Genomic DNA, 24092 nt, shown 5'->3' with positions numbered 1-24092 from the left:
CACCTTCAACCTGTCACCAAGCCCTGTTGGTTTCACCCGCAAATGCCTAGGCAATCCACCACCTCTGTCTCTCCACCATCACTCACAGCCTCTCTCCTGCCTGGGCAGTTCTCTAAGATCCTCCCTGGTGCGCCCACCTGGGTCCCCTGATCCATTCCAACCCACTTTTCCACCCTGAGCTACATGATCTCTGCAAAATATGAATGTGATTTATGTCACCCTCTCCACTGCACTGGACCCATCTAAGCTTCTCCTTATTCTTAGAAAAGGACACAGTCCACGAGGCCCACAGCCTGAGCCCAAGCTGCCTCTCCAGCCCACCCCCAGCTCACCTAGGCACCCCAGCCCCACTGGCTCTGTGCTCACCCTGACCCCCCCGTCACAGGAGCTCTGCACATGCTGCCCCCTCTACTGAGGATTAGCACACCTGTCCAGGGTCATTTCCTCAAGGACCCCCGGCCCTCCCATCGAAGTCACATCCCCTTATTATAAACTTCCCTAGAACCACAAGTCTTCCCCCAGTAGCACTTTGTGCTTTGTAATTTCACTAAAGACTGTACAGTATACTTACTTGCTCTATCGTTGATTCAATCCAGCTCCTACCCCAGGACCTTTGCACTTGCTCGTCCCTCCGCCTGGCATGACCTTCCCCCAGACATCAGCACAGCTAACGCCCTCACCTCGTCCAAGTCTTTCTTCAAATGTCACCTTCTGGGTGGGGACTCATCAACAACCCTATTTAAACTGCAGTGCCCCCCCAACCCCCAGCCCCACACTCCCTTAGCCCCTTCTCTGGGCATGACTGTCTTCTGACTTACCATTTATTTATGTTATTTGTCTTGTTCAATGTGTCTCTCCCTCTCTACAATGTCATGCCACAGGGCCAGGAACTTTTGCCTGTTTGTTCACTGTTGTATCCCCAGTCCCTAGGGTAGAGCTGGGACAGAGTAGCACCTGATATATTGGTTAAGGGAATAAGTGAATGCAGTATAATATTTCTAGGCAAGATCAACTTATTCTGTACAGTGGGCAGTGTCCAGAGCACAAAGTGCTTTTAGGGATCCTCAAATATGGGTTCATTTCTTTTAAAATCAGAAGGGGGGAAAAAAAAAGAACTCTTAGGCCAAGGGAAATGTTTTAATATACAGCATTAATATATTAATATATTAATCTTTAAACCAACACAGCTGTAAAATAAAATTATATATATAATATAAAATTATTATATATTATATATAATTATAATATACAATTATAATGTATATTATATATATTTAATATATATAATTATATATACATATATATATATATATATATATTTTTTTTTTTTAATGGAGAAAGGGGCCCACCAAGGCCAGAACGTCTCAGCCCGCGGAAGTCATAGCGGGCCTGTTTCTGGAGCTTTCCTTGCAGACTCTGCGGGCCTTTAAACTTCAGGAGGATGAGCGACTGGCAAGGGGTGGGGGCCCTGCGCGGGGGCCAGCGCCTCCGCGGCGGACTGCAGGGCGGTGCCGCTTTAAGGATGCTCTGCGGGTACCGGCGGTAGGCGGCGAGGATGAAGCCTGGCTAGGATGCAGCCGTGACGTCACGGCCCCGCCCCGCGGGGTGATGCTGCAGGAGCAGTGGCGGGCCGGGGGCGGCCGGGCCGGGACCCGAGCTGCGACCGGGGCAGGCAGGACCCCGGCCTCGGAAAGGGATGCCTCCTGGCTGGACCCACAGGTACCTCCATTTCCTCCTGTGCCCTCCGCACAGCTTCCCGGCTCTGTGCTGGGAGAGTCGCGGCTTAGGCCCCAGGGTAATCAGAGTGCCAGGATTGGGACTGGAGGTTGGCACTGAGACCTTTGTTCCCCTTGGATGTCTAATTAATTGAACTGTCAGTGGAGCCCACGTCTCGCCCCCTGAGTGCAGAACTCTCCCGCCCTGAGAAGGGTAGCAGTTGGGTGACAGATTTATTTCACATTTGCAAGGAAAGAGACCGAACACTGGAATTTGCCCCAGGCTTAAGCTCTGCTTATGGGTGCCGGAGGCCTGTTCCCGGGTCACCTGGGCAGGTGTCATCAGCTTCCGGTTCACCTCCCGCCAGAGGCTTAATGAAAGCTCTGGATGGCTGGGGCCCTGGGATAATCTGTCTCAGCATCCCAGGATTAAGTTTATGATGAGCACCAAGGATTTCTGCTTTCTCGTCAAGGGTAATACGCTGAGGCTGAGGCGGGAGGGTTACGGCAGTTCGGTTCATTCTGTCCTCGACAAGTCGTTTGTGGGGTTATCATAATGCTTTTGTTTTTCAGTTTTTATAGGGAAGTAGAACCAGGTGCTGATGAAAGTTCAATGTGTGCCTCACCGGGGGTTTGGGGATCAGTTGGGGCTGTCAGGTAGGGGCTAGATTGCCACAGATCAAAAGTGAGAAGTGGGCGACACACAATTGAGCAACTAGCTGATTAAATACATCCCCTGAAGTCCATAGAGCCCTTTACTGGTCTGGGAAGATTTCCTTGAAGTATAAACTTTGAGAATTGGTAGAAGGAAGGACGGGGAAGGGCTGTGCTCCCATGTCACCCCACAGTTGGAAGCCTGGTTTCAGGTAGAGAAATGAGGAAATGATTTGAGGTCAGAGTGGGGTAATTTTAAGCATACGAATTACATGGACATTGTTTATTTTTATTAATCCATTGCTGCTTAGTCATCCCATAACACAATTTGAGGGATTCATTCCTTGAAACATCCTCTGTATTCTAGAAGCACAGTGGACCCAGCATATAACCTGGGGGGTCCAGGACTATGTGCACATTTTGGGGGGGCTGAGTAAACGGTAATACAGTGTGATCGAGATGGTCTGATGAATATTTGTATTAAAATTCTATTTTACTAGTTTACATTTTACTTTCTTTTTTTATAACATTCAAAAGTGAATTTTCAGTAGTTCTTAGAATAAACTTCCGTGGACAGCTTTTAATATATGTATTTTTAAATAAAAGCGGTAACCCTGATCGCCCAAACTTGAAGGGGAAGCCTTAGTGAAGACTCTGTTCAAGCTCAGGTTGAATTCCGGTTCAGATGTGTGTCGGGGGGCGGGGTGTAGGATGGGGGCGGTGAGGGTCTCACTTTTGCTAGGACCGGCTGCAGGCTGTGTTTTAAAGCTGGAGGTGGTGGGCAGGTGATGGTGAAATTGTCACATCACAGGTAGAGACATGGACTATTTACATAGTCCATTTTAAGTGGGTCAGATAGCCTCCCTTTTCAAAAATATACTTCCGCCTTATGCTGAGTGAGGCTAAAATTCTTCCAGACGGGGCCCAGGGTTCTTCATTCTAAAATGAAAGGGAAGGTTTCTAACGTGTGTTCACTTAAGTTCACTTTATGGGGGTAAAATGCCAATAGGAAAGAGAGGCGTCCTGTGCCTGAAGGGGCAGGTAGAGAGGCACAGAGGGAGTTATCCACCGAGGCAGGTGCGGGGCTGTGACCAGACAGGTGGAGTCAGGTTAAGCTCTCTGACACACCTGGGCTAAGGTCTTCCTTCTGACTTCTAAGGAGACAGTCTTATTATGCGGTGTTCCAGCAGGTCCTCTATTTCTATGATCTATTTCTATTTCTATTTCTATTTCTATGAAGCTCCAGGGACAGCTAACAACCACCTGGGTTTTTGAAGGCAAGACCAGCCATTTTTTCTCGAGTATTTACTATGTACAAGGGCCTGAGTGAGACCCGTGAGGAACATAAACAAGATGCCTTTAGCTTAAAAGTTTAATTTTTTAAAAACTTGACTTAATCTTCGTAAGTGGATTATGTTTTTAGTGAAGTATTACTTGTCTGCGTAGTTCTTAGGTTCCCTCTGCTCTTGTCGTAGAGGAGAGCGTGGGATTTTTTTAAGGTCATAAGATATACCTTTTCTAGAAGCGAGAGCAGACTGATTCACTGGGTATGTCATTCCCTGTCATCTTGGTGTGAAATCTACCTCGTACCAAGTCTTCCTGGTCAACTAATCCCTTCTTGATGGGTTCATCTCTCATCACCACATCGCCACCGTGCCCAACTGGAGCACGGAACTCCTTCGCATGGGTGGTTCCCACCGCTTAGCATGTCTTTCCTCCACTGTTTCACCTAACTTGAGGGCAAGAACTATGCCTTTCTTTTATCTCTATAAATTCAGTGTCTTGGTACTCAGCCAAATGGGAGGATGGGGGGGTAGGTGGGCAAGTGGAAGGATGGATGGATGGATGGTTGGATGGATGGATGGATGGATGGATATTCGAAAGAGTGGATGGGTAGACGGGTAGGTTGGGTAGATTAGAGGACGGGTGGTGGATATGTATATGTGGATGTGGATGGATGGGTGGGTAGGTGGGCAAGTGGAAGGATGGAAGGATGGATGGATGGATGGATGGATATTCGAAAGAGTGGATGGGTAGACGCGTAGGTTGGGTAGATTAGAGGACGGGGGGTGGATATGTATATGTGGATGTGGATGGATGGGTGGGTGGGTGGGAAGATGGGTAGATGGATGGATGGATAGATGGATGGATGGGTATTCGAAAGAGTGGATGGGTAGACGGGTAGGTTGGGTAGGTTAGAGGACGGGTGGTGGATATGTATATGGATGGGTGGATGTGTGGATGTGGATGGATGGGTGGGTGGGTGGGAAGATGGGTAGATGGATGGATGGATGGATGGATGGATTTGTGGATGGTTTATTGTGTTAACATGTTGCATTCTGAATCCTGCTGGGACGTCTCTAGACTAAATCATTTCTACCACTGGTGTCTTCTGAAGAGAAGGAAGACAATCCCCGAGTGGGTGGGGTAGTGGGGGAGTTTGGGATGCACATCTGGAGTGATAAGGAATTTCAGAGTGATTCATAGAGAAGTTATCGACTAGCAAGAGTGTGATGGAGGGTGTACAGTAAGTTAAAGTCAGAAATAAGGGCCTCACTTCTAAAGCTTAAAAACTAAATTTGATGGGGCTTCCCTGGTGGCGCAGTGGTTGGGAGTCCGCCTGCCGATGCAGGGGACGCGGGTTCGTGCCCCGGTCCGGGAAGATCCCACATGCCGCGGAGCGGCTGGGCCCGTGAGCCATGGCCGCTGAGCCCGCGCGTCCGGAGCCTGTGCTCCGCAACAGGAGAGGCCGCAGCGGTGAGAGGCCCGCGTACTGGAAAAAAACAAACAAACAAATTAATTTTGAAAGAAAGCCTCTACTATTTATCTCGGTAAATAACAAGTGTTCTTGTAAGGAAACCTATCAATGTTGGGAATGTCGTCTCGGGTTCAGGGCCTACTTCCCAGGAAGGGCTCCAAAGGAAACTTAGGCGATTGCTTCTCTGTGATACAGATGGGCTGAGCTGTGTCAGAGAGGTCAAACCCAATGCAGAACTTCCCCCTCTCATGTTTTTATCTGTCTCTTTCCCTCTGATCTTAGTAGCTTTCCTCTCCCTGTGCTTAGTAAAATTGACATTGGCTAAAACGCACAGGTCAACATGCTAGAATCTATTCCTTTAATATTTACAATCTAGATTAATTTCTAAGCAGTGAAAACAGTTGGATGCCCAAGGGCAGGTCTCCGAGTGGCACACATTGTAAACCCCAGGGAGGTGGGGGACAGAGGAGGCAGGAGTGTCTGTGAATTAGCCTACACGCCTGCTAATTCCCTACCCAGGGCGAGGGCGTTGCGAAAATTCCTCAAAAAAATAATTTGAGGATGGAGGAAAATCTATTTCTCACCCTCCCGGATTCTTTCTGTCCCTCACTTTTTTTTTTTTTTGGTAAACTGTATCCCTATTCAGTGCGTTGCTTAAAACAAGCAGGATTCAGGGAGTTGGTTTATTTCTTTAAAGAGAGCATTTCAAACACTATGAAAGTCTCAGTTCTCCTGACTCGACTGAAGATTCGTTTGTCCAGCTGATGTGAAAGGAAAAGACTCGAGTTGAACTCATTCCGCGGCTTTTAGGCTTGGGTCCTCCGGCTTGGGTCCTCCGGCTTGGGGTGGAGAGGACACCCAGGTATTAGGGAGGGTGTGACTCTCCATCCCGAGAAGGAAGGACTGTCCCCTCACCACTTGCAAGCGCTCAGGGTGCCTGTGAGTCCTGTGTCCCCCAGGGTGCCTGGTCTCCCCCTCTGCTCCCCTGGGGCCTGCAGGGAAGGGCAAAACTAGCCCTGGAAATGGGCCACAGGTCCTAACATAGCCCGGCAACCTTTGCGTCCTGAAGGCAGCCATGGGGCTCCTGGCGGCTCCCACTCTTCGTGGTTCTTTGCTGGGCCCTCCCAGTACAGCCTGTCTGGGGAACCGTCCCTTTGAGTTTTAGTGCGGGGACCTGAAGGATTTGATCCTCTCTCTGGCTCTGGTCTCCCCGGGCAGGCGGGCTGCCCCGATGCGAAAGTGAGGCCCAGGGACACCGTCCACACAGCAGGCTCCACTCCGGGGGCTCGGTGTCAGCTCTACGGGACCCCCGAGTGAACTCACCTTTCCCACGTGGACGGGTGAGCGGTGCCAGGGGGGGTGGAGGGACAGAGCCACCGGGACAAATGAGCTCGCGTGGTGGAGGCCCCGCGGGTGACGGCTGCCCCCAAACGGGCTTTCCCCACAGGAGCACCCACCGGCTCCCCCTACGATGACCTCCCCGGTGAGCAGCGCCCCTCCGGGAGAGGCCCTCTTCCCCTCCTTGACCCCTCAGGACCTCTGGAGGCCCCCGATCGCCGGCTACTCGGGGTCCATGACCCGGCACATCAGCCACCGGGCCAACAACTTCAAACGGCACCCCAAGAGGAGGAAGTGCATCCGGCCGTCGCCGCCCCCGCCCCCTAACACCCCGTGTCCAGTCGAGCTGGTGGGCTTCGGGGACCTGCACCCCCAGAGGTCCTTCCGGGAGCTGCTCTTCAACGGCTGCGTCCTCTTCGGCATCGAGTTCAGCTACGCCATGGAGACGGCGTACGTGACCCCGGTGCTCCTGCAGATGGGCCTCCCCGACCAGCTCTACAGCCTCGTGTGGTTCGTCAGCCCCATCCTCGGTGAGCCCCGCTCGGCCCGCCCGCGAGGGCCTCCGAAACCTCCCCAGAAGCTTCCAGAAACCTCAGTGGAGGCAGCTTGAGGGTCCCCAGGGGGACAAGGGAGGGGCCAGAGTAAGTCCCCCAGCTGTGTGGGGCTGTACCAGAACACAGGTATGGCCGGTCAGACCCCGTATCTTAAGGGACTTTATCTAAACCAGATAAAGGACCAGACTTCAGCGGACCCCGAGGATTCCACCATCCCGTGCCAGGCGGTGTCATCAGAGGAGACAAGCAGTACAGCTGGGGGTGGTTTGGGTCTGGGAGGTCCTGGTCTTTCTTGGATTCCCAAGAAGGTCATGGCTCCTTCGTGCCTTGTAGGGGCCTAAGTAGAAAATTTAAGGAGAAGCTGAGTGATTCCAAGAGTCTGGTTATCTTTTGTTTTCTAGCTCAGGGTTCTGTTGCTGACTCTGAGTTTCATCATCTTATTCTTCTGATGCCCTGGGGACGTTTGAGTGCAGGTGTTTCAGGAATCTGATGAAGCTCTTCGGTGTTGGTCCCCATGTACAATGGGGACCTCAGCAGTGACCACTGACCTGCTCTGTTTCAGGATTCCTACTGCAGCCACTGTTGGGCGCTTGGAGTGACCGATGTACCTCAAGGTTTGGAAGGAGACGCCCTTTCATTCTTGTCCTGGCTATAGGTCTGTTGTTTTGGAATTGAAATAAAATGGAAAAAAGAAAAAAGGCCCCAACTGCTTCCTCTTAGGAAAATCTAAAAGAGTGTTGACCAAAACAGTTATCCAGGTCGTGTCACTGGTGTGGTAGCGGGGAGCACCCTGTAATCCAGTCTGGGTTAACTGTGAAAATATCTCATTTTGATCACTTTTTAAAAATGAGTTAATAAGGGAGTTCCCTGGTGGCCTAGTTGTTAGGATTCCGGGCTTTCACTGCCATGGGCCTGGCTCAACCCCTGGTTGGGGAGCTGAGATCCCACAAGCTGCATAGCACGGCCAAAAAAAAAAGAGTTAATAAAGTCTCTATCATTCCTGCTATGCTTGATGAAAAAACCCTGATCCAAGAGCTTAAGGTTTGATTAAAAAGGAGTTCTTGGGGCCCTAAAGATTTCAACCTGGGGCTTCCCTGGTGGCGCAGTGGTTGGGAGTCCGCCTGCCGATGCAGGGGACGTGGGTTCGTGCCCCGGTCCGGGAGGATACCACATGCCGCAGAGCGGCTGGGCCCGTGAGCCATGGCCGCTGAGCCTGCGCGTCCAGAGCCTGTGCTCCGCAGCGGGAGGGGCCGCAGCGGTGAGAGGCCCGCGTACCGCAAAAAAAAAGATTTCAGCCTGAAGTGGTGGCTGCCGGGCCAGCAGGGCCGCGCTTCCCTGGTGACTCTGTTCTCCATCCCCAGGCGCATTGCTGGGCCTCTCACTCTTGCTGAACGGCAGGGACATCGGGACGGCGCTGGCTGACACGGCCCACGACCACAAGTGGGGCATCCTCCTCACGGTGTGCGGCGTGGCGCTGATGGACTTCAGCGCGGACTCGGCCGATAGCCCCAGCCACGCGTACATGATGGACGTGTGCAGCCCTGCCGATCAGGACCGCGGCCTGAACATCCATGCCCTCCTGGCAGGTAAGGTTCTGTGCAACTGGGACAAAATGCAAAGACGTGGGCGAGCATGGACGTGCTTGAAAGTGCGTCTCTCAAACCACATATGTCAACAGTACACATGTTATATACTATAATATCTATATTTAATCTATATTTCTTTTTTTATTGAAGTATAGTTGATTTACAATGCTGTGTTCGTTTCAGGTGTACAGCAAAGTGATTCAGTTACATATATATAATCTGAATCTCTTTCAGATTCTTTTCCCTTATAGGTTACTACAATATATTGAGTAGAGTTCCCTGTGCTATGCAGTAGGTCCTTGTTGTTTATCTAGTTTATATATAGGAGTATGTGTATGTTAATCCCAAACTCCTGATGTAGCCCTGCCCGCTCCTTCCCCTTCAGTAGCCGTAAGTTTGTTTTCTATGTCTGTGGGTCTACTTCTGTTTTGTAGATAAGTTCGTTTGTATCTTTTTTTTTTTTAAGGTTCCACATATAAGCGATATCATACGATATTTGTCTTTCTCTGTCTGGCTTACTTCACTTTGTATGATCATCTCTAGGTCCATCCATGTTGCTGCAAATGGCATTATTTCATTCTTTTTTATGGAAGATATCGTTGATATATATGCATATATGTGCGTATATAGCTCTGTATGTGTGTATATAAGCGTGTGTAAATAGTGTTATACATCGTTGATTCTCGTTATTCAGGTAGTTGTGTCGTTCAAAGGCGTCACGAGCTCTGAATTAGCCGACCTCGAATCATGGCCCATGGAGACATACAGGGTTAGGTTCCTGCGAACCTCTGGCCACATCATTTTTGTCAATGGATCAATACATAGCCTCGTTCTATGTGTTTCTGTTTAAAGACATCGTATTTAGTATATATCACGGATTCATTAACGTTGAACTCACGGCCAGCAGCACTATGACTCGCGCCCGAACGAAACTCGTCTAATGCACATATTTTCCCCATAAGACACATCGCGGGCACCGGGCACTTGGGAACCCTAGACAGCGGTAGCGCTGCACTTGGGGGCTGTCAACTAAACAGCGTGTCACCCCAAAAAGCACAAAACTGCAAACATGTAGCACCCACATAGACTATGAAAAGGATGGTTGTTGACAGTGTGAGAGTTGAAACAAGGCAGAACATCACTGTGGAAAGTCTTAGCCGGGACCGTGTGTGCCGGGCGACTCTCTCACTGCTCTGGGAATTCCCTGGTGGACCAATGGTTAGGACTTGGCGCTTTCACTGCTGTGGCCCGGGTTCAATCCCTGGTCGGGGAACTAAGATCCCACAAGCCGGGCAAAAAAAATTTTTTTTCACTGCTCTGCATGTATCCAAGTGTGATTGTGCGTTACACATGTATTTATTGGGGTTACAAATCAATTTTACTGAGTAGGTAGATTTGAAATATGGAATCCGTGAATAATGACAATTGACTGTGTGTACACACACACGCACACACCTGTGCTGTGCTTGATGCCAGACATGAGAAACATTCCCACTGAGGTCGGGAAGGAGGCAGGAATGACCACCAAGGGGAGGGGTGCTGGGGGAGGGCTGGACTGCGAGTGTGGGGTTAGCGGATGCGAACTATTATATATAACATGGATCGACAACAAGGCCCTAGTGTACAGCACAGGGAACTAATATCCTATATCCTGTGATAAACCATGATGGAAAAGAAGATGAAAAAGAATATATATGCATAACTGAATCACCTTGCTGTACAGCAGAAATTAACACAACACTGTAAATCAACTCTACTTCAATAAAATTGAAAGGAAGAAAAAACAAAGAGTCTGTGCTTGGACTTCCCTGGTGGCACAAGTGGTTAAGAACCCGCCTGCCAATGCAGGGGACACGGGTTCGAGCTCTGGTCCAGGAAGATCCCACACGTCGCGGAGCAACTAAGCCTGTGCGCCACGACTACTGAGTCTGTGCTCTAGAGCCCACGAGCCACAACTACTGAAGTCCACATGCCTAGAGCCCATGCTCCACAACAAGAGAAGCCACCACAATGAGAAGCCCGCACACCACAATGAAGAGTAGAGCCCGCTCGCTGCAACTAGGGAAAGCCCGCGCACAGTAACGAAGACCCAAGGCAGCCAAAGACATAAATAAGTAAATAAATAAATAAATAGTTTAAAAATAAAGCAAACAAGACCTTCAAGGGAATCAACTGCAAAACAGTAAGAGAATTCAGTATGATGTTTGCTTATCAAAGTATCGTATAAAAATCAATCCCTCTAGCGTTTGTATATAAAACACTTATCTTGTTCCAAAGTAAACAATCCCATTTATAATAGCAATGGAAAAGATTTCTAAAAATCCAGGGAAAGATGTCATATGTGTAGGACCTGTGTGAAGAGGCCGGGGTGGCCCAGGAGCTGAAATCCTGAATCGGTTTTGTGCTTTTCCTCCTGTTCATGGTGGGACTTTAGGCAACTGCTTGGCCTCTCCAAGCCTCAGTCGCTTCTTCTAGAAAACGTCGTTGTTCATCTCTCTTTACAATCCCGTATGCACATGGGTCCAGGGAGCTTCTGCGTGGGTCCAGGCAGGCAGGAGTTTGGAGGGTCGGAAGAAGGAATTAGTTTTTTATCTTATATAGACAGTCCCCAACTTATGATGGTTTGACTTACGATTTTTTTGCCTTGACAAAAGCTATACACATTCAGTGGAAACTGCACTTTGAATCTGAAGTTTGCCCTTTCCTGGGCTAGCGATATGTAGTCCGATCCTCTCTTGTGATGCTGGGCGGCGGCTCCCATTCACCCCTGTGATCTCGAGGGTCAACAGCCCTACACGGACAACCGTTCTGTTTTTCACTTTCAGGACAGTCATCAGTCAATTACATGAGACAGTCAACACCTTATTATAAAACAGGCTTTGTGTTAGATGCTTTGACCCAGCTGTAGGTTAATGGAAGTGATCTGAGCATGTGTAAGGTAGGCGGGGCTAAGCGATGATGTTCAGTAGGTCAGGTGTATTCAGTGCATTTTCTTTTTTTTCCCCTTTTTAAAAAATTGACGTATAGTTGATTTACAATGTTGTGTTAGTTTCTGGTGTACAGCAAAGTGAATCAGTTATACATATATTTATATATACATATATTCTTTTTCAGATTTTTTCCCTTATAGATTTTTACAAGATACTGAGTATAGTTCCCTGTGCTATACAGTAGGTCCTTGTTGGTTATCTATTTTATATATAGGAATGTGTATTAAATGCATTTTCATCTTATGATATTTTCAACTTACAATGGGTTTATCAGGATGTAGTTCTGTAGTAAGTACATGAAGATCTGTACTCTTCTGAATTAGGTTTTTTTTTCCTCTTTTAAAATTGTCTTAAAATACACATAACGTAAAATTTACCATCTTAGCCATTTTTATGTGTACAGTTCTGTGATACTTTCACACTGTTGTGTAGCCATCACCACCACCCACCCCCGAAACGCTTTTCATCTTGTGACACTGAAAGTCTATAACCATTAAATAATAACTCCCCAATCTCCCCTCCCCCAGCCCCTGGCAACCACCATTCTACTTTCTGTCGCTACAAATTTGACTGCTCTAAGGAACCGATGTGAGCGGAATCAAACAGTATTTGTCTTTGTGGCAGGCTTATTTCACTGAGTACAATGTCCTCAAGGTTCATCCATGTTGTAGCGTATGTTAGAATTCCTTACTCTTTTAAGACTGAATAATATTTCACTGCATGTATAGACCACACTGTGCTTATCCATTCATCCTTTGATGGACACTTGGGTTGCTTCCACGTCTTAGCTATTGTGAATAATGCCGCTGTGAGCATGGGGGTGCAAATATCTCTTCAAGACCCTGCTTTCAGTTCTTCTGGGGCCTCTACCCAGAAGTGGAAGAGCTGGGGAATTCTATTGTTAGTTTTGGGGGGAGCCTCCTTATTGTTTCCCACAGCAGCTGCACTATTTTACATCCCCACCAACACTGCACAAGGGTCCCAATTTCTCCACTTCCTCGTCAACTTACTGTTTCCTGGGTTTTTAAAAAGTGTTCGATAGTAGCCATCCTAATGGATGTGAGGTTGCATCTCACTGCAGCTCTGATTTGCATCTCCCTGATGATCGGTGATGTGAGCACTATTCCATGTGCTTGTTGGTCGGGCGTCTAGCATTGGAGAAATGTTTATTCCAGTCCTCTGCCCATTGCTTGAATCAGGTTGTTTGTTTCTTCGTTGTTGAGTATAGTTCCTCAACTGTGCAAATGTATCGCTTCGATCATTTAAAAAAAAAAAAAAAGTTCATAAAGTTCTCCCAAATCTGGCCTTGATTAAGGGTCACCAAACTGCAACTGTGTCTTCAGAAGGAGTGGGGGAAGCTAATTAGGACCATGAATGTGGAAAGTTAAGAATAATAAATCTGGGGGGGGGGGGGGGGGGGGCTAGATATGAGATTAAGAGGCCCGTAAGAAGAGTCTGGAACAAATGAAGTTCTACAGAAAGCCATTAAATAACTAGATTCAGGGTCATGTCCCACCACAGGGACATGTGGAAGGTTGGGCTGAATGTGTCTGAGTCCAGGCCTTTCCGCAGGCGATTCTGTTGAAAAGGCCAACTCCTGACACGGCTGGATCTCCCCAAGTGGAGGGGAGGGAGGGCCCCTGCTGGTCGGATGCAGGTTCCCCTGCATCGCCAAGAGTAAACCGAGAGCTTTACTCATCCCAACCAGTAGCCTGGTCAGAGTATAGCTGGACCCAAAATAGAAAAGCACCTCAGATGCGTGATGTGGCTGCAGAGGGGCTGGGCGGGTGGAGCCCTGGCGCCTGGCCTTGCTCTGCCATGGGGAGCCCAGCGCTGGGCGGGAGGAAACGGCACTTTCTGGAGGTGAGAATGTCTTTTGCCAATGGCCGGGCACCGTGTGGCATCACCTACATTTTCGTGTTGTGCTGTGTGAACCATTGGCTGTTTGCTGGGTCCCTGAGGCCGTGGGATCCGTGAGTGGGATCAGAGGAAAGGACCAGATTCCTGCAGCCCTCCTGTTCCCTGGTGGCTCCAGGGCCTGGGGAGCTGCCACCAGGGGTGACCCATGAGGGGTGACTTTCTTTCTTTCTTTCTTTTTTTTTTATAAATTTATTTATTTTATTTTATTTTTGGTCGCATTGGGTCTTCGTTGCTGCACGCGGGCTTTTCTCTAGTTGCAGCGAGCGGGGGCTACTCTTCGTTGCGGTGCGCGGGCTTCTCATTGCGGCAGCTTCTCTTGTTGGGAGCACGGGCTCTAGGCACGCGGACTTCAGTAGTTGTGGCTCACGGGCTCAGTAGTTGTGGCTCGTGGGCTCTAGAGCGCAGGCTCGGTAGTTGTGACGCACGGGCTTAGTTGCTCCGCAGCATGTGGGATCTTCCCGGACCAGGGCTCGAACCCGTGTCCCCTGCATCGGCAGGCGGATTCTTAACCACTGCGCCACCAGGGAAGCCCAGGGGTGACTTTCTTAATGGTGGTCAGGCCCAAGGACGATGTCTCCAGGTGAGGAAGACAGGGGTGGCCACGTGAATTCCCGCACGCACACGTGCAGTGGTCTGTGTGCTGGGGACCAGGTCTCCCGTGTTTACACAGCGCTGAAGCTGGGGGAGGGGCGGGACTCCGAGGGGACAGGTGACCCAGTGTCAACACTCACTTTCACTCCTCCTAAGACGCTGTGTGCAGAGGGGACCAGAGTGTGGGCAGGCGGTCATCATGCCCTGGCAGGCGGCCCTCAAGGGCAGGGGACTGGGTCCCCCAGGGTCCCCCCGGAAATCCCATTCTCTTCTCCTTTTCTTTGGGGCGCAGGTGGGACAGATGATACATCCGGGTCCTTGGGGTGGATTTTACGAATCAAGTAAGGAAGCGAACACCTTCCTCGGGGGCTTTCTTCCCCGCTCCCTGCCCCGCTTCTCTCCCCAGGTCTCGGAGGAGGGTTCGGGTATGTGGTCGGGGGCATCCACTGGGAGAAAACCGGCTTCGGGAGAGCCCTGGGCGGGCAGCTGCGCGTCATCTATATCTTCACGGCCGCCGTCCTGAGCATCTCCACCGTCCTGACCCTGGTCAGCATCCCCGAGAGACCCCTGCGGCCCCCGGCCGAGAAGAGGCCGGCCATGAAGAGCCCCAGCCTCCCGCTGCCTCCCTCCCCTCCTGTCCTGGGTGAGGAGGGCGCCGGCCAGACAGTCCCCTGCCCGCCGGCCAGCAGCCTCCACACCAACTTCTCCAGCCCCATCTCCCCGCTGAGCCCCCTCACGCCCAAGTACGGCAGCTTCATCAGCAGGGACAGTTCCCTGACGGGCATCAACGAGTTCGCCTCGTCCTTCGCCACGTCCAACATAGACAGCGTGCTCATCGACTGCTTCACGGGTGGCCACGACAGCCACCTGGCCATCCCCGGCAGCGCCCCAAGGCAGGCAATCAGTGTCAGCTTCCCCCGGGCCCCCGACGGCTTCTACCACCGGGACCGCGGCCTCGGGGACCGGAGGGACGTCGCCCTGGCCACCGGCCCCGATGGGGACGTGCTGAGGGTGGGCTCCTTGGACACCTCCAAGCCACGGTCGGCTGGCATCCTAAAGAGACCCCAGACCCTGGCCATCCCGGACACAGCCGGAGGAGGTGGCCCCGACACCAGCAGGAGAAGGAACGTGACCTTCAGTCAACAGGTAAAAGCAAACGTCCGGGGGCCGTGGGAGGGGGGAGCCAGGGGTCAGAGGGCACTGTGCGTGGTCCCCCCTCGTCAGATGATCTGGAAGGGAATTCCCGGCCCATCTGGGCATATCAGTCAGAAGGGACTTGGGTCTAATAGGTGGGCCCCAGGGACATCCCCATCCTTACATCCTGTCAGCGTCGAGATTCTGGGCCCGACGTGAGCCCACGGATGCCTTCGGGGTCTCTGCTCGGGGTCGCACTTTAAGACACTGGCCACAGCAAAGGCCCGGCTCTTTTAAACACCCTTACGTTGGCCCAGGGCTAATCCGGTGAGTTTGTCACAGCATCACGTGTACTGCGGTCATTCCTAGTCTTTTCCCTGACACGTCCAGCCCACTTTGGCCATGTGCGCCCAGTGCCAACTGAGCTAAGTCTTCCTGAAGGACAGAAACAAAACATAAACCTGGCGGCTGTTTCTGGGGCCTCCTTCCCTCCCCAGGTGGGCAACCTTAACCAACCAGCCCAGAGGCTGTCGATACTCTGGATCCCAAAAGGCGCAGGCATGTTCTGGGAAGGAGAGAACCTTCCGGAAGGCTGTCTGTGTTGTATGTAGGATTGGCTGGAAGGCCACGAACTGACATGTGGGATTTTAGCTGCTTTCAGAGTCCGTGATCTTGGAAGAGGCTACTTTATATTAAGGAGAGTTATGCTCATTTGAAGTAGACGTGAGGGCCTCCCTGCCCTCAGGGGCATCCCGGGGATGGAGTTTCCTGAGCAGGAAGCCTATGACCCTTGTTCAACCCTCACAGGCCCCCAGAGGGGCAGTTCTGAAGGCGGGTGACCTGGACATGCCCCTTGGACACGGCTGCCACATGGCCGCGTCTCCCATGAAGCAGGCCCCGCTCTGCCGGCCCGACCCTCTGTCAGACATCTCCACCCACACTCCCGTGCCTGGGAAGACCCCCTGATTTCGTGGGAGGCTGACATTGGGAGGTGGCCACGCATGTTCGCTTCGTTGTGAAATTCTGAAGCTTAACCACGCCTCCTCTGTGTTACCGCGAGCCGGTCTTAGGGCCACCTCTATGGTGTCTTGAACTCAATGTCCTCCCATCTCGAGGAAGCGCTCTGCACAGGTGGGCGCCAGTCCTGCAGGGAAGCAGCCAGGTCCCCGTGGGCAGCATCCACAAGCTCAGATCTGGAAAGCGTCTGAAGAACTGAAAATCACCGGAAGGAATCCCATCCTTGGCAAAGGAAAGGCACCTCTCTAATTGCTCGAGTCAAGGGCATGTCGTCCTCATTCCTAAGGACAGCAGAGCAGTTCATGAAGCCTCTTGTCAATACTGGGTCATCCTGGCCTGTTTCCCGAAATTCCACCTGGCCTCTAGATACAGTCCTTAAATTCTGGTTGAAAAATCTCTTCTTAATCCTTTTAAAACTTTCCATTTTCGAATCAGTTTTGGAGGAAAGTATAAAGTTCATGAGCTAAATCTGAACACATCTGGGCTCAGTGGGGACACAGATGTCAGTCGAAGTCTTCCTCCGGCAGCTGTGGGCGACAAGCTCTGCTGATGCAGCTGCCCTTGGAACCGGCATCGTGGGCTGTTCCCTTCCTTTTCGTTCACCCACCCGGAACGTCCAGGTGCTGACCCAGCACAGGCTCCCGCGTGGACCCAGAGTAAGGCACCTTCTCTCTCGAGACGTCCAGCTCGCAAAGGCATCCGTTCACCTGGCTGCTGTCTGCACCCCCAGCCCAGGCGGGGCCATGGTGGGGCAAGGCCCTGTCATTCCGGGAACAGGCGGCAAACTGAGCCAGTGAGCGTATTTGGCGATGGAGTTGCCCTGACAGATGCTGGTGCCGTGGAGCTGCCTGGGTGCCCGGCTCCCTCCCCGCAGGGGCTCTGTTGGCCACCCTAACCCCTGTATAGGTAGGAGTCCCCTGTCCAGACGCCCAGTCACCTTGGAATCAGTCTTTTACATCCTCTCTTACAGAAAAGATGAGACTTCGTAAGGTCTGAATTTCAACTGACCCGTATTGCTTTTCTTTCAAACGTATCCCACGTTTGGCAAGGTCATAGCTTCCTCTCTGTGGCCCAAAGGCAGGCACCGCGAAGGGAAATTCGATTCTCAGCCGCTTCCGTCTCTGAAGAGACGCCTTAACGTCATTTCTCTCTTTCGGGTGGTGTTTGGTGTCCAGTTCTCACCGCCCAGAAAGACAAACCCTCCCAGCCTCTGGGTTTGTGTTTCTGATTCACTTTCTCATCGAAGCAAAACACACGCTTCCGAGGGGTGCCTGGGGTTTGATGCACTGAGGAGGAACTTTTGGGGGCTTCCCTTTCAGGTGGCCAATATTTTACTGAATGGCGTGAAATACGAGAGTGAGCTGACGGGCCCCAGGGAGCCGTCGGGGCAGCCGCCGTCCATGAGGCACCTCTGCTTCACCATCTGCAACATGCCCAAGGCCCTGCGGCACCTCTGCCTCAACCACTTCCTGGGTGAGCTCGCGACGATGCCTCCCGCGTGTCCTGCCCCCCTCAGGTGGCCCTGCGTGAGGGGCAAGGCTCCGGATGCCTGGAGGCCTCTCCCCTCCACTCGGCCTCCCCAGGCGTCACCAGGGGCAGGACGTGGTGGGGACGGGCGCGGCAGGGGGGCCGCGGGGAGGGCTTTTCTCCAGGAAGAGCCGGGTCTCCACGGAGCCCAGATCCTCAGGACAAAAAGCTCTTCGGGCAACTCACAGTTAAGGGGGGGCATCCCTTTCCCACTAGTGGGACTTGTGTCTTAAGCCAGTTTGGACCCCTCACGCTTAGAGCTGAGACGTAAACACACCCAGACACACCTGTCCGGTGCTGGTCTCACGTTCACAGACTCGGCTTTCGAACGACTACCGAGAAGCCCCAACTTGCGTTCCGTGCCCTTCGGTGTCTCTTTGCTGTTGGGTTGTTGACCGTCTGAGGATGATGAGGAATCTGAGATAATCTAGGCTCTCAAACGTTGTGGGATGTAAATCAGAATGACCCTCTAGGAGGCAATTTGGCAGCAGGCAAGGATCTTAAAAATGCCCATCACCTTTACCCCAGAGACCCTACCTGTTTGGTGTTCTTTGCAAGGATGTAGTCCGAGGTTTTATCATAAATACATGCGCAAGGTATTTCTCACAGCACGACTCATGATAGCCAAAGACTGGGATGGGGGAAAGGGTAGATGTCCAACGATGGGAAGATAGATCCACACTGTGAAGTATTTTGCTGCCATTAAGATGGGGCTGTTCATGAATATTTAATGGCATAGGGAGCATGCGTGATAATTACTGGGGTTCAAGAGACCCCATAAATATCACCTCCTTCCTCTATAAAAGAGGAAATGCACGGGGAAATCAGAGGAAGGAGCGCTGTGGTTTTCTCGGTAACAGAGCAAATTAGATCTCTATCAACATTTGCCCTTCCTAATGTATTTCTCCCAGGTAAACGGGTGACCCCTGCCCCCACACTGTGGCTGGAGCCCCACTGGCATTTTCTCGCCTCCCCTGCAGAGGAGGGGGAAACAGGAGGAGCTGAGGGTTAGCTTTCCTCCTGGCAATAACGTTCAGAGAAAGAATAGAATACAAAACCTTCACGCGACAGAGCCTATGTTATAAGAATATATATTTTAAAAAGACGGGTAGGAAACCTACAAAATTTTAACGGCGGTAAAGTCACGTCTGCGTGGTGAAGCTATAGGTAATTCCTTCTTTAAGTTTTGAATCGACAAAACTCACGGGCTCCTTCAGTCATCGGTCAAAACCACCTGCGGGCGGAGGCGGGGCCACGGGCCAGCGCCTGCCCAGCGTCACCAGCCCTTCCCCCTCCCAGGGTGGCTCTCCTTCGAGGGGATGCTTCTCTTCTACACGGACTTCATGGGCGAGGTGGTATTTCAGGGGGACCCCAAGGCCCCGCACACGTCGGAGGCGTATCAGAAATACAACAGCGGGGTCACCGTGGGCTGCTGGGGGATGTGCATCTACGCCTTCAGCGCTGCCTTCTACTCAGGTACCGGTGGGCTGGGCTCAGGGGGCGGGGCCTCCGTGGGAGTGATAACGGCCCCTGGGTTGGGTGGCTGGTACCCATTCAGTGAAGGAAGGTTGTATCTTTACGGCTGCAGACATAGCATCCCAATGTGGGGGGAGACAGCGCTGTTTTTTTCTCCGTTATCCAGTGACCCGTCGTCAGCGGTCAGCTGGGGACGCTGCCTGGTGCTGCGCGGCGGGGCAGGGCCGGGTGGGGACGGGCGTGTGTACGGCCCTGAGTAAGCAGCTGGCTGGGATGGGGCGGGGTGTCAGGCCCGTAAGCGAGGGACACGTGGGGGCCCAGGGACAAACCACGAGGTCACTCCCGGGGGGGTGTGCCGTCCACCTGCCACCCCTACCCCACCCTTCCCATGTCGATTCTCATGGTGGCTGGTCCAGAGGGAGGGAGGGTGCAGGTTTGACCGGGGGTGCGGCTCGAGTGAGGCTGTGGAACACGTGGGATGGGTGCGGGGAGGCCGAGACGACCCTGAGGTTTGACCCTGCGTGCCCCACGGACCTAGGACGCTGTGCTGAGTGCCTGTGGGCTCCGGGGCGTCCCAGTGGTGGCCTAGCTGGCGGCGCACAGCCCCCAGGCTTCCTCTCAGGGGTCCGCCCACGTTTTCAGTAAAAGGCCAGAGAGTCTGGCCTCTTGGCTTTTCCGGCCATAGGCTCCGGCTGGGCGACCCGGCGCTGCCCTCGAGGCAGACGAGGCGTGATGAGCACACACGGGGCCGAGTTCCAGCAAAACTTCGCTGATGTGCCCGGGATTCGGATTTGTATGATTTCCATGCGCCACAAAAGATCTGTCTTCTTTGGACTTGTTTTGAACATTTAAAAATGTGAAAACCGTTCTTAGCTCCGGGTGGTACAGAAACAGGCTGCAGCCCAGACTCAGGCTGACGGCTGCAGACTGTGGACCCCGTTAGCAAGCTGCAGCCCCACAGTCAGGACCGTGACTTTTGGAGGCGGTCGAGGGACCACATTATTAAGGAAGAATCTCTTGGCTCTCGCTGGCGGACCCCGGCGGGCCTGGGTGTTTGGCGGCACCAGGACGTGGGGAAGCGGCCCCGGGGTATTTGACTCCGGAAAGGGGTGTCATGCGGAACCCGAGCTGCCAGGCCCCTCAGGGTCCTTAGACACTGGCCGGCCGGGGTGGGGCTGTCAGTGTCCTTGTGTTAGGAAAGCGACAGAAGCACTACGATTCGTGCAAGAACTCAGGGTTCAGCCGCAAACCCTAAACTCTCTAGCCTCTTTGATCTTTCCACCCAAAGACCCCTTCACCTGCTGCAGCACTTGGGGGCCTCCCCTGGGTGTGCAGGGGTCCACCCCAGGCACTGCCACCCATCCGGACGACCCCATCAGTGGTCCCTTAGCTCCCTGGGGCCCCCGATCGGGTCTCCCGGTCAGGGGCAAGCTGCCTGCCGGCCTGGCGGGCGGCCTGGGGCCCCAGGCGGGGCGCCGCTCACCTTCCTCTCTGGGTCGCAGCTATTCTGGAGAAGCTGGAGGAGCACCTCAGTGTCCGCACGCTGTACTTCATCGCCTACCTGGCCTTCGGCCTGGGGACTGGGCTTGCCACCCTTTCCAGGAACCTCTACGTGGTTCTGTCCCTCTGCATCACCTACGGGATTTTGTTTTCCACCCTGTGCACCCTGCCCTACTCGTTGCTGTGCGATTACTACCAAAGCAGGCAGGTGAGTGCCGGCCTCCTTGCCTCGGGCCCCACGTCCAGGTGACTCTCCACCTGCGCAGGGTCCCGGGACCCGCTGCACAGCTCGGGGCCCCGTTCAAACGGGGAGACGATCAGGACGCACCGGCAGAGCACGAACCCCGGCAGGAAGCTGCTCGAGCAGGGAACTGGGGGGCGCTGGGAGAGCCGCAAGGAGAGGGCTCTGCGGGGCTTTGGGGTCGGCTGGGGGCATGTGGGCACCAAAAACTCAGCGGTCGAGGTCAATAATTCATGAATGTGGTTTTTGTGAAAATGAGCATCAATGCCAAAAATCCACACTGAGCGAGAGATCGGGGCCGTAAAGACAGGGTAAGGGACAGGGCTGAGCCGAGTCCTGGTGGCGTCTGAGGCTAGAGGAAAACTCAGGAAAATGGATCCCGTCTTTAGGTCAAATTTTGGTATTTTGTTCAGGGTGGATTTTCCCTTAACAGCTTTATTGAGCAGAAGTCACCACAATGCCACACAGTTCACCCATTTCCAGTGTACGATTCAGTGGCTTTTAGTGTATTCACACCATCAATTCCAGAACATTTTCGTCACCCCCAAAAGGAGCCCCCTCCCCGTTGGCCATCACCCCTCCAGCCCTCCGCTCCCCTGGACGTTTCCCGTCCATGGGATCACGTGATAGGCGGCCTTGTGTGTCTGGCTTCTCCCAGCCTCACGTTTTCAAGGCTTATCCGCCCTGTGTATGAGTGGGTCCCTACCGCCTTCCTCCTTGTGGCCGAATAACGCTCCCGTCGTAGGTTTTTGGCCGTGACTTTGAGGCTTTACAATATGGCACTAAAAGGCCACCTCGACGGCTGCCTCTCCCGCAGCCCCTTTAACTCCGGGCCCCTGGCGCCTCCCCCAGGCCTGGCCCCGGGGGCTGACTCGCCCCCTGGACGGTGCTCAGGCTGTGCACGTGACCTGAGCACACCGTCCCCCTTGTCACCTCCCGGGAGCCCCCTTCACCGGGGTACGCGGACGTGCTGGTTCTCGGTGGAGGGCGGCCCCGCCCCGTGGGAGGGGACGTGGGGCCTTGGGCCACTCGACCCCGCTGGAAGGCTCGGGCCTCTGCTGCCCGTCAAGTCTTCTGGACACGCGGTCTCCGCTGGGCTGCGGGTCCAGGGCTCCCCTGCGACCTCCCCATGGCGGTGGCCCCCACGGGCTGGGCGGGTGTCCCCAGGACTCACGTGACACCAATTCGCGGGAACACAGCCTTGGCGGGGCGGGCGTTGTCGAGCATCCCAGAGGAGAGCACAGCTGCATCTGGGAGGGGGGCCAGGCCGGGCGGGACCCCGGGTGGCGCCCAGCCGCAGTCCGCGGGGTGCAGGTGGCCTGTGCTGGGGGCAGAGTCACTCCTGCTGCCACTTGGCAGCTCTGCTCAGAGACCACGTGTCACCTGTGTCCCCAGCGTGGTGCTGGCTGGGGGCGGAGGGAGCCTGACGTCCAAGGTGGAGGCCACAGGCCAGAGGAGCAGCGCTGTAGACCCTGGGATCTCTGAGCACGACAGGCGTCGTAGGGACAAGGGTTCAGAGAGGGCGGAGCTGGAGTGGAGGGGGCCGGGCCGGCAGGCCCCGCATCTCCTTTAGAGGCGGGACACCGGGAAGAGGCCGTGCCAGCCCCTGCTGGCCGCGGGTTCCTTTCCTTGTCGTCATCCCAGAACACAAATATTATCAGTCTTGACCGGGCTCCCTGTGCACGTGGGGCCCGGAGGACGTGAGCTGCTGGGCACGGGTGCTGGGTCCCAGGGCCGCAGGGGGCCTGGTCTGGCTGACGCACATCTCTGGTCAGTTTGCAGGGTCCAGCGCCGACGGCACCCGGCGGGGCATGGGCGTGGACATCTCCCTGCTGAGCTGCCAGTACTTCCTGGCCCAGATCCTGGTGTCCCTGGTGCTAGGGCCTCTGACCTCGGCTGTGGGCAGTGCCAACGGGGTGATGTACTTCTCCAGCCTGGTGTCCTTCCTGGGCTGCTTGTACTCCTCCCTGTTTGTCGTCTACGAAATCCCTCCCGGTGACGCTGCCACCACCGAGGAGCACCGGCCCCTCCTGCTGAATGTCTGACGTCCAGAGCCATGGCTTTGGCCTCGAGCCTGGGCCTGGGTCGGGAGCAGGCCGGCCGGGGGAAACCCACAGGGCCCTGGTGGATGGAGGCGTGACGGGTTTCCTGATGGGATGTAAATATGTGGTAAATCAATAAACGGCAGCAGCAAAGCGTACAGTTTCCAGTGTGGCTCCCCGAGGGGTGAGAGGTCACCTGGGGATTGGGCCACTCGCCACGGGGACTTGGGGAGGGGGCTGTGAGTATCATTTATGCATATATATATCTCTATATTACCAGCTGCAGCTTTGCACCCTGCCTCCCACCCCTACCCCCTGCCCCGAAGACACCTGGCAACGTCTGAAGATATTCTGGGTTGTCACAACTTTGCTGCTGCCTGGGAGGCTGTAAACACCCTACAGTGCACAGGGTGACCACACACACAGCAGAGAATGATCCGGCCCCGAATGTCCACAGTGCTGGCGTGCAGAGAGCCTGTCTAACTACGCTGCTTCCCAGAATAGAGTTAGAGCAGACAATGCTTTTGGGTCAGAAGACCTCACACTCATTCAGTCACTCACTTATTCATTCATTCATTCTCCCATCCATCCATTCATCCACCCATCCATCCCTCTATCCATCCATCCATCCATCCATCCACACATCCATCCATCTGTCCATCCATCCATCCGTCCACCCACTCATCCACACATCCATCCATCCATCCATCCATCCACCCTGCAGATACTCATCAAGGGCCCTGGGAGTGGCAGGCAGTGGTAGGTACTGGGGACCCAACTGTGAGCATCAAGGCTCTGCCTCATGGGGCTGATGTGACAGGAGGAGAGACAGACAATACACTGACCTCTAGGCCTGAGAATGATGCCAAGTGCTGGGAAGAACACAAGCAGGGTAGGAGGATGGGTGATGGGGTCGGGAGACAGCTATTCCAGGGAGAATGGGGCTGGTGTGTTCAAGGGACCAAAAGCTCAGACTGTGAAATGCCCCATAAGGTGGGAACTGCAGAAGGTGGAGCCGACGTCCCTGGTGAACGCCCATCCTGCCCTTG

At 53.5% G+C, this 24092-nt stretch overlaps 1 protein-coding gene across 1 annotated transcript; it reads left to right on the top strand.

Annotated features, from left to right (window-relative positions):
* The first annotated feature begins 1649 nt into the window (after positions 1 to 1649).
* Positions 1650 to 23196, top strand: SLC45A1 (solute carrier family 45 member 1). Its single transcript, XM_027110733.1, has 9 exons — positions 1650 to 1719; positions 6575 to 6995; positions 7582 to 7674; positions 8381 to 8605; positions 14513 to 15252; positions 17577 to 17730; positions 19084 to 19260; positions 20763 to 20968; positions 22777 to 23196. The coding sequence occupies exons 2-9, from the start codon at positions 6599 to 6601 to the stop codon at positions 23044 to 23046; spliced, it is 2262 nt and encodes a 753-aa protein (XP_026966534.1). The 5' UTR covers positions 1650 to 1719; positions 6575 to 6598; the 3' UTR covers positions 23047 to 23196.
* Positions 23197 to 24092: the final 896 nt, after the last annotated feature.

The sequence above is a fragment of the Aethalodelphis obliquidens genome, unplaced genomic scaffold, assembly GCF_003676395.1.
Source record: "Aethalodelphis obliquidens isolate GAN/ISIS:26980383/991018 unplaced genomic scaffold, ASM367639v1 scaffold9, whole genome shotgun sequence".
Classification (NCBI taxonomy): Eukaryota; Metazoa; Chordata; class Mammalia; order Artiodactyla; family Delphinidae; genus Aethalodelphis; species Aethalodelphis obliquidens.
Note: the sequence above shows the minus strand (reverse complement) of the source record. Positions and strands in the feature narration are given on the sequence as shown.